The 10,950-nt window shown below is 41.3% G+C and overlaps 1 protein-coding gene across 1 annotated transcript; it reads right to left on the bottom strand.

The window, feature by feature from the left end:
- Positions 1-637: 637 nt before the first annotated feature.
- LOC113010004 (uncharacterized) lies at positions 638-9,458 on the bottom strand. The gene is made up of 6 exons (XM_080299443.1): positions 9,353-9,458; positions 3,775-3,816; positions 3,417-3,686; positions 3,088-3,330; positions 1,936-2,142; positions 638-1,831 (listed from the first exon to the last, which is right to left on the bottom strand). Exons 1-5 carry the CDS (start codon positions 9,387-9,389, stop codon positions 1,964-1,966), a joined length of 771 nt encoding a protein of 256 aa, XP_080155569.1. The 5' UTR covers positions 9,390-9,458; the 3' UTR covers positions 638-1,831; positions 1,936-1,963.
- Positions 9,459-10,950: the final 1,492 nt, after the last annotated feature.

Below are 10,950 nucleotides of genomic sequence, written 5' to 3'. Positions count from 1 at the left end.
ACGCGTGGGGAGATGAACACTGCATACCGACAGCATCGATCTCCGCCCAATGATACACAAGCAGTTGTTTTTATAACATCAGGGTATTATTTATGATGCCCCCTCATGCGTCAAAGCAGATACAATACATGGATATGCAAATGTTCTGTTGATGACTTTTGACACATTTAAAAGGACATCTTCTCCGTCTCGAGGCCAGGTGCTTCCTATTAATCTTCTAACTCTCGCTCATCTCCTGGAACAAACTGTCCCTTAGGCAGACACAGTTTTGCAGTCACAAGCTTTTGCAAACTATTATTTGAACTCTTACCTAAATATGAGTCTAACTACTGTTTGTGTGTGTGTCTCAACCTCCAACGCACTCAGACTCACCCCGCCCGTTGATGCTTCTAACCTTTTACTAGACAGAAGCTCTCTGTGATCGGTGTAATAATCTTAACTAAGAACATGTGTAATTTACTGAATAAATGCTTTGATGAAATGATAATTAATGTAATGGTAATGATGATGGTTATGAATAGTAGCAGTAAAATATTTCCCTGATCTCCACATTTTCTACTGACTGCCACCCTGTCATGGTGCTGTGCTTGGAGACCAGCTGCTCTCCAGCAATCTTGAACAAAGACTCAGACATTAATGTGTTTGTGGTGAGAAACTTTAATAGTTCATTATTACAGCGCAAAACCTGTGTAATACACACACAGTCACAGCTGTCATGTCTGAAAATACAAGTCATTGCAGAGCTGCAGGAAAACCTTTAAACATCCAAAAATATTTTACTTAACCCTTAAAAAGCCAGTCAGAGTGGGCATGCTCCGTTTTGCATAACTATTTTTTTTTTGCATATGAAACCGGAGGAGTTGTACTTACATCAGCTTGTCCTATAGCTTTGCAAAAATTGCATAAAAAGCACTTGCAGCAACAAAAACATAATATCCCAGAAACATGCTTTGCCGATCCGATCAGCTGTTCGTAACACTTCCTACGTTCATCAGCGCGAACTATCGCATATCCGCCGTGACCTGCCCGAAACCAGAAGTGACGTCATTTTCGCAGAAATGTAGTTTGTTACCATCAGGCCCTTCTAAGCCTATACTGGTGTTTTTAAAAGTTATGTTTGACTTTATGACTTTCTGTGTCGTTTCTGGGATGCTTAGAATTCAAATTGTACTGCTGGAAATAGCATATGCATCAAAATAAACTATTTTTTTGCAAATCTGCATTATAATACTTATTTTCGTTTTTCCTGCAGTATATAAAAATTGGCGTATTTCAAAAATAAAACTATGAAGACACTTAATAAAATAAATTTCCTGTGATGGGAAACTATTTTGTGCAACTTTTTTGTATTTACAGTTTTGAGGAATAAGCATCTTAAATTTCGCTAACTAGAAATATATGTTAACCAAAAAAAAGCGATTTTCAGTTTTTTTGTAGTTTGTTGCACTTTTTTTGCAATTTATGTAATTACTATGCACTTAATGCATACATGTTATTAAAATCTGGGCTATAATGGTTGTATTGGTGTACAGTAACTTGAAATGCTCCCCAAAATGGCAGCATGTAAAAATATAAAGAAAAGCTCTGGCAGAATTGGTTCAATGGTAGGTCTTGAAGGGTTAAAAGCACTTTTAAAAACAACCACAAAGTGCTGCATAATAAGACAAAACATGTAAAATCCCAGGCCCAGCAGTAAAGATACAACAGCAAAGCTGACACTCTGAAGACACACCCCCTTTTATACTGGTTACTGGAGCTTCGGGGGGGGGGGGCAATGATGAGACAGTAGGATGAAGGTCCTCCATAAGGCAGAGTGCGTCCTCACTTTCCTCTTCAAAGACAAACATCAGCAATTTCAGCTCGGATCTGGTGACCTTTGACCTTCCCTAACACACACATGTATGTGCTCTGTGACTCAGCTGACACACTTCTTACCTTTTAGCTTCCTCCAAAGGAGCAGAACTCAAACCAGAACCAGGAGAACCACAGAAACCAGACCTGACATGATGGAGGCTGTGAGAGGAGGGCCAGAAGAGCGACGACGAGTGGTTGTGGTTGTAGTAGTAGTAGTAGTAGTAGTAGTAGTAGTAGTAGTAGTGGTAGTAGTAGTAGTAGTAGTGGTAGGTTTTACAGTAGGAGGATCTGCCGGAACAATGACAAAGATGGTTCAGTCAGTTTATTATCTGGTCAGTTCATCAGTTCCAGTAGTCTGTGGAAGCTTCCTCACTGATAGACAGAGCTGTCTGAATTCTTGAAATACTAAAGAAATGAGCTTCAGGTTTTTCCTGTGTCGCCTCCTGTAGAAGAGGATACACTGAGACTCTATCTGTCATGAAAGTCTTTATTTATGGACTTTATCAGGCACAGGATGGAGAGGAGTGCAGTGATGGTCTGGGCGTACCCATCTTCTTCTCTCATATTCATCTCAAGACCGCAGACAGAAATCAGCATTATAGAATAAACGAGTTAGATCAGGATCAACTGCAGACGATTGGATCGAGGGATTCTGCCTATCCTGAGTCCTCTCCTATACTGTCCTCACACACATGACTGCAAGCCTGCCTACAATACCAATGGACAGGTGTGTCAACTGTGGTGGGCCCGATCAGCAGAGGAGATGGTCTCATTCCAAACAGACTCCCTGCATCTTTCACAGCAGCAATGAGATGTGCTTTTCTCTGTGGTTAAACCTTAGTGACTCACATTTATATTTATATTAAATATTCTCCTCTTGAAAGAGAAACATGGGCCTGAAAAGAAACTAATGTTCACATCTGTCAGTCACAACCTGACACTGAGTCTCTTTAGTAAATCCAGCAGAGTTTTAAAGTCAAATAGAGGTTTTGTGCCACCACAGTGAAGATGGACTTCTTTGTTCCTTCTTTAATATTCAACCTTTGTAATGATGGGATAATTTTCTCTGGCTGCTCTGTTTATGTGACCTGAATACATTAAGAGAACATTGATAAGTAGTAGTATCGAAGTATCGATAAAGTAAGATATAACCTACCACCTTTCATTGATCTCTATGACATTTCTACTAAAGTCCAGGAAAACAGGTTGAATAAGAAAGATCATTGCACTGACCTCTGACTGTCAGCCTGCTTTCATGAGTATGTGGATGATCCTCAGTGGAGCACGAGTAGAGACCTTCATCAGACTTCTGAACATTAGTGAGAGTCAAATTTTCTTTAGGATCAGATCCAATCATGTCCCCATCTTTATAGAAATAAGACTTCACCGGTTCACCATCTCTGCTTTGACAGAGCAGAGTCACATTACTTCCTGTCCACACAGGAGATGAAGGGATGTCCAGGATCAGAGAACCAGCTGACCAACAGAGACACAAACAGAGTGATACAGAGACAGACTTCCACCAACACACAGTCATACAGACACAGCTGGAACATCTGTACCTGAAACAGTGATGTTGACTTCATCACTACGCTGCCCAGATGAGCTTTCACAGAAGTAAGCTCCATCAGAGGGGTTACGCAACTTGAGTTGACACAGAGAATTTTTAAGAACAAGGCCTTCAGCTGCTCCACATCTCTCAGTGACTCCTCCTCTGGTCCTCTTCACTGTCCATCCATCAACTCTTTGTTCATCATCATCATCACAAGACAGAATCGCTAGAGCAGCACCATTGAAGAACTGCTTGTAATCTGGAGTTACACTCAGAGAGACTGAAGGGCAGACAGATACACAGACAGAGTAAATGTATTTGTGTTCTTGTTGGAGTCTCACTGATGGTTTTCACTTCCATCAACTCACCTGCAGAAACAGTCAGTGCAGAGAGATGCAGCACACACACACCTGCAACAGGAGGACAGAGGTCACTGAAGGTCAGAGGTCACTGAGGGTCAGTGAAAGTGTGACTGTGTACTACAGGGGTGGGGAACTCCAAGCCTTGTGTTCTGCAGGTTTCAGAATCAGAATCAGAATCAGAAAGGGTTTTACTGCCAAATGTTGAGCAGGTTTACAACATTAGGAAATTGCTGCGGTGCTTCAGTGCAAACATACTGTCAGATAACATGTGTCCTTGATCTAACACAGCTGATTTAAATAGCTAAAACATCCTCGACATGTCTTGAAGTTCTCCAGAGGCCTGGTAATAAAATAATCATTGGAGTCAGGTGTGTTGACCCAGGGTGAGATATAAAACCTGCAGGACACCGGCTCTTGTGGCCTGGAGTTTGACACCCCTGGTGTACGAGCTTCATCCTCTTATAGGGTGTGCAAAAAACAATTGCATAAACCCTGCATGGTTTATCAAAAGAGGTGGGCATTACCAAAGTACAGATACTTTGTTGCTGTGCTTAAGTGGTAAAAGTGGGCGGGGCAATAAGTCACAGTACTTCAAGCTGGTCAAGAAGGCTCACCAGCGCCTCTTCTTCTTGAGGACTCTGAGGAAGAACCACCTGTCCTCAGACATCCTGGTGAACTTCTATCGTTGCACCATCAAGAGCATCCTGACCAACTGTATAACAGTCTGGTACGGGAACTGCTCTGCCTCGGACCGGAAGGTGTTGCAGAGGGTCGTGAAAACTGCCCAGCGCATCGCCGGAGCACCACTTCCTGCCATAAAAGACATCTACAGGAAGCGGTGTCTGAAAAGGGCTGGGAAAATCATCAAAGACCCCAGTCACCCATCACATGGACTCTTCACCCTCCTGCCCTCTGGGAGGCGCTACAGGAGCCTCCGGACTAAGACCACCAGGTACCGGAACAGCTTCTTCCCCACAGCTGTCAGACTCCTGAACTCTGCCTCCTGACATCTGACCCACGTTAAACTCATGGACTGAACATACACACACCCACAATGGACAACTGTACCCTCAAACACAATAATAACATGGACTGAACCACCACTCACAACCACTAGCACTTTATATAGCCTCTGTAGAAACTATCTACACCCTCACTTATCTTAACTGCACTACTGTATAGCTCTGTGTAAATAATCATTCTGTACATTCGATAATCTTTAATTCTACAACTGTTTACAACTTGCATAGTTCCCATTTCTGTATAGCTGTATATCTCAGATTTCTGTAAAGTTATTTATTTCATATTCTGTATAGTTTTTCATATTTATATCATGTTCATATCCTGTACATAGCTTGTACTCACTACAGCCTGTACATACTTATAGTTATAGAATATTCACAACATACTTCATACCGTGTACATTATAACATACCATAATAGACCCATTTCTGTAATATACTTACATATCTATACTATTGCTAATATATATTGTAATATATCTATATCACTAAAGCACTTCTGGATGGATGCAAACTGCATTTCGTTGCCCTGTACCTGTGCATGTGCAATGACAATAAAGTTGAATTCTATTCTATTCTATTCTATATGATTTTTGCAGCGATTTGTGTGATTAACAGTTCATTCAACGGGTATTAAACCTATGCAAGTGGTGCATCCATGTTCAGATGAGGCTTTGATGGCCTATAAGTGAAGTTCACTGAACTAAAGAATGTGGTTTGATGATTGTTGACATGCTCTCCAAATAGAAGTTTTTCCTCCTAGCAAGGAAATACAGGTACAGCAGTCTGCTGAAAGGGATCTCCTGAGAAATCTTCAGAGGCCCAGTGAGAAGCGAGAAACATTCCAGGCATAGCTGACAGCCCAGGCAGTGGTTGAGGTCAAAGGTCAAGCTGGTTGGGGCCCATCATGAGATCAGACTTTGGAGCCACAGCAAGGACCATGAAACTGCGTTGGAATGAGAGCTGTGCCAAGGGGGATTTCCAGAGGCCAACAGAGGAGATTGTGGACGACGGACGGGCACCTGAAGGATGAGGGGAGCGTGCCAAGCTCCATCGACAGCGCAGAGGGAATCTAAGGATGGCATCATGATTCTGTGAAAGCACAGGAACCAGAAGCTATGGTGGTGATGACAGCAGTTTCCTATGACCATCACCTAATGCTGTGCCACTATACTGTGCATACGATGGCACGCTGAAGACTGCTGGGATCATAACAGCAGTAAGATAACTGGACCCAGCACCTTTTTCCACAGAGGGGTTTTTCTGCAGAGGTTGGACAATGGAGGAGTCATAAGTATTCCTACTGCAGGATGAAGGCCTGAAGTGAGGTGATGGGGGTTGATAGAGGCCAATTCAAGTGCTTCTGACCATTTCAACTGCCTGCAAAATAGCAGAGAGACCCTCCTGGATTTATCAGAGCCACTGCAAAAAGGTTGAGGTCCCAGGAAACCCCAGCACCCCCAAGACAGCACAATAGAGAAATCTCACACTTGGTTGTTTCAGTGGTGAGGGGGGAGTGCTGATTGAGCCCCCGTAGGGTAAGCTCGCACTTCAACCTCCAGCCTCTGATCAACTCTAGGGCAACCAAGTGCGAGGTGTGACGGACCTGTGTGCAACCATGGGAAGGTGGACCCTCTTGGTTACCTTTACTACGACGCTCACTTTTACAGGACCCCAGCTGGTGCCGGAAACAGCTGAACCAGGAGAAAGGCAGAAAAGATGGACACATGACAACTCTCACCTAAGAGACATGACGCAAGACCACATCCCTCCGCGGCTGAACAATGCCTGGTACGTTATATCCACGACAGAACAAAAGCAGAATCGGCAAATACAGACTATTATGTCTGTTCCCATCTACCCAGCACGGCAACATACCCCACACTATATGTGTTCCTGGACCAACTCCCAGGGAAGAACTACTCTATGATATTAGCAGAGAGAGAGGGATTTTGCATCCTCTTCAATAAAACATGCTGCATTTACATACTGGACGATGTACACTCATTAAACATGACTGATACCCTGAATGCTTTGAGACAGATCCAGCAGGCTCAAAATCAGGACTATGTAAGTGATACAAGTGACTGGCTTTCTTGGCTCTACACTGGCTCCTGGTTACAGGTGCTAAAAAGACTACTCATCGGAGTTGGGATATTTTTACTTTTATTTTGTGTCTTTGTAACGTGTATATTGCCATGCCTAAAACTCATGATTAACCGCATAATATTTTCTACTGTTGCTGCATACATAGCCATGACAAGTGATGATGATAATGACCCCAACCTGTTGGAACATGAAGACTTTGTGTAATTAATGATGATGTGACAGAAAATGTACAACAAGATGTTACAAACTGATATCTCACTTAAAGTTTTTACTGACAACAGGAGGGAATGTCAATGGAAAATTGTACTTAGTAATCAGTATAATCTTTTAGTGATATAAGTTTGCATATGGTAGAATACTGCATGTAGTTATTTGTGTGTAGAAGTATATAGTTGGTGGCATATTGAAAGAATGTCTCATCCTAGGAGGTCTGTAACATTCTAGGGTGTTCACACCCACATCCCAGGAGCATGAGAGAGGTCGTACCTTGTCTTATTGTTTTACGGCAGGATTAACGTAGCTATGTCAGTTTTAGTTTAAGTGCTTCTTTACATATAGATGACCAAGGATGTACCTTTTGTGCTTTCATGTTATATGACCCTTTGATCAGCAGGAAACCACACACACACACACACACACACACACACACACACACACACACACACACGCACACTGAAGTATAAATAAAGACCGGGGCAGTTTCTCAGCACGAGTCTCAGTCTGGAGGCTGCCCTTGCTAGCAAGAAGTTCTGTGTGTTTCTCTTCTCTGAGTCTTTGCTGAAGAAGTGTTTTAGAATATATTCCTTAACAACTTCACAGCCTGTACTTTTTAACTTTTATTGAGTAAAGAAGTTTCTTCAGTGCTTCATCTTTTACTGGAGTATTTTCTAACACAGGTAAGAAAATACCTGGTGTTTGTATGGAGTGGTAGCGATGTACCATGGCGTACAAAGTTTGGGGCTCTGTCTGGACAAGTAAGGCAAGCAGTGCTTTAAACTAAGTCTGATAAGACATGAGACGTAAAACAGACCATTATAAATCATTCCTCTCCTGTCATCACAGACAGCGCCATCATGAAACTCCTCATCTCTCAGTGAAAAGGCATAGTGACAGATTAGACTCCTCTTGGCTAACATGATAATGATGTCGAGGAAATGTATATATATAAAATTTGAAAAAGCTGTTAATAACTCCTTTACTTTATAATTTGAATCATTATTGGTGATACAGCGGATAGAAGTGCGGAAGTGGGGGGTGGTCACTGCACAGAGCTTTCAGAGGATAGCTCTATCATTACAGATTGAGGAATAGTGGACCCGAGGCAGCATTGAGGGATCCCTGACACTGCTGGCTAAGGATAAACATTGATTTGGTAGAATTAAGTATCATAATGGGACTACACAAGCAACACAAGGGAGGCAAGGAGAAAAAACCTAAAGGCTAGGAAATCACAGAGTTGCAAAAATAACTAAGAACCATCAATTAAAAAACAAAAAACAGAACCACGACAAAGAATCTAGACCCAGCAGTCTTAGCCAATTATACGCCAGTATCCAACCATCCTTTCATGTCAAAGAGTAGTTGTCAAACAGCTAACAGATCATCTGCAGAGGAATGGCTTATTGGAAGAGTTTCAGTCAGGTTTCAGAGCTCATCACAGCACAGAAACAGTGAAGGTTACTAATAATCTTATCTGATAGTGGACTCATGTCAGTGTTTTGAACGGGTTATAAAACAACAGTGTAAGAACAGTTTCATGGTGTAAGATGCCAGTTTTGACAATTACAGACTAGTGGAGAGTCGTCTGGATTATCAGTGTAACGGTCTCATCCTTCACTTTCTCTTTCTGTGTCCTTTTCATTAGAAACTCTCAATCCCACCCCCACATCACCCTGACTCGTATCATGAACAGGCTTGTGTCCACATGAACGTGCAGACTTTCCCTTTTGAAAAACAAAAAAAAACAGAGTCTTTTTACATAAAATGCACAAAATCGATCTCCAGCACCGTCACAGGAAGGTGCTGATCAATAAAGCCTGCAAACGGTAACAAAGCACATGTAGCCAAATAAAGGCACACAGCTCTGATGCGTAAAGACTTTATAAAAAAGCAGAGTTCATGACAACCTTCTCTCTTTAAGAAGTTTTTCCAAACTCTGTGCTCACTGCTCTAAACGAGCATTTACATGTGGATGAGCTCAAAGTTTGCAGACTCTCTAACAGAGTTTAGAGTTATTAACACACACTCTGATCCAGGTAAGAAACCCAGAGGAACAACCCCCCTGTCCACCACACCTGCGTTATTTTAGAAACTTTCAAAAAGTTCAAGCAAAGAGAGGCTGAACACACATCCTGACACCCTGCAAACATCTCTGTGTGTAAAGGAGACACACACACTGAAAAATCAGCTCCTTCAGTGTGTGTGCTGGATCAGAGGTTGGAAATTCTTCTTACCGTGCAGCAGGATCACAGACAGCAGCCTCATTTTCATCCTCACAGTCCCGTTTAGAGCTCCTCACTGCCGCAGACCTCACCCGCCTCTCAGGAGACTCTCAACAGGAAGCTGTACCACTCTGACAGGAGGCGCCTCCACAATAAAAGCTGTCGTAGATAAACACAGGTGAAAGTTAACCAGTATCCAGCATCATGCTCAGACAGCACAGGCCTCCCAAACACAGCCCACAGTGGATTAGTCTTCAGGTTTTCTTTCTGGAGCTTGAGGTTTTGATTTGGCACAATATAAATAAAACTGGAGACAAAATTACTGACAAATTTATAGTGATGTGATCAAGATGGTCCAACATGAGCCGTTCTTAAACTTTGCTAGAAGAAAGTGAGGAGAGAAACAAAGAGCTTTGATTGGACAGTGAGTCAGAACTCAAACTGGGAGAGGTCAGCATCAGCAGTGTTGGCCAAGTTACTTTCAAAAAGTAATTAGTTATACTTAGTAGTTACTTCTTTAACAAAGTAGCTGAGTTTGTAACTGAGTTACAATATTTAAAAATTAACAGTGGGTAACCCTCTGGGGTCCAGGGTATAATCAGCCGTTTTTGACTGCTTTTGATGTTTCCTCTACATTTCACCTTTAAAAACTATTTACTTTGCCTTGTTTGGTATCATTCTTTTCAGCACAACCGCACATGTCTGAATTTACTGTTATTCTTTTTCATTTTGACATACTGTATTAACACAACTGATCTAAAATCAGACAAAAAAAACCCATAAACTCTGAGTAGAAAAAAAGTTGTTTTTTTACTGTAACAACCACAAACATGTTTAATTAATTATATTTTATTTTCAACTTCAAATATAAATCGTACATCTTAAAAACCTATGCACAAGGATTAAAGGATCAAAAGAAATTAGAATTTGAAATCTACAATTTAGAGTTTAATGATTTAAAGTCACCAATAAATCAAGCAGCTAGTAAACATGAGCAGAATTCTTTAGAATGAGAATTGTCTTGAAGGAAATACAAGATCTTTGCCTGGTTTTAGTAAGAGACTGATATTTGCAGAGTTCATATTTGGTGGTAGTCTACCATTTTCCTTGATTTCCTGCAACATCCTGTGAAAAACTGGTGCCAGAATTGTCCAGAATTCTTTGTAAAAATCTGTTGGAAAGCCGTCTGGACCTGGAGCCTTATTATTGGGCATACTTATCAGAGCTTCCTGGAGTTCACCTGGCATCAGTGGTGAATCCAGTGCCATTGCTTGGGTGTCTAATAATTTTGGAAGAGTTATGTTGAAGAGAAATTGATCAATTTCGTTTTTAGATGGGTTTATTTGTGGTGTATATGAAGTTTCATAGAAATCACTAAAAATTTTGTTTATTTTTTTAGGATCATATATTGTGTTCCCAGATAAATCTTTAACAGCACATATAGTTTGATTTTTAACTGGTTAGCAAGAAATTGTCCGGATTTGTTACCGTGTTCATAATTTTGCAGGCGAAGTCTTTGTACTAAGAATTTAGTCTTTTTATCAATAATTTCATTTAATTCTAGTTTTGTCTTGCGTATTTTGTTTAATATTTCTTGATCTTGGTGTGAC

This window comes from Astatotilapia calliptera, chromosome 3 (genome assembly GCF_964374335.1).
Source record: "Astatotilapia calliptera chromosome 3, fAstCal68.1, whole genome shotgun sequence".
In the NCBI taxonomy this organism is placed as follows: domain Eukaryota; kingdom Metazoa; phylum Chordata; class Actinopteri; order Cichliformes; family Cichlidae; genus Astatotilapia; species Astatotilapia calliptera.
This window is presented reverse-complemented; position numbering and strand designations above follow the sequence as displayed.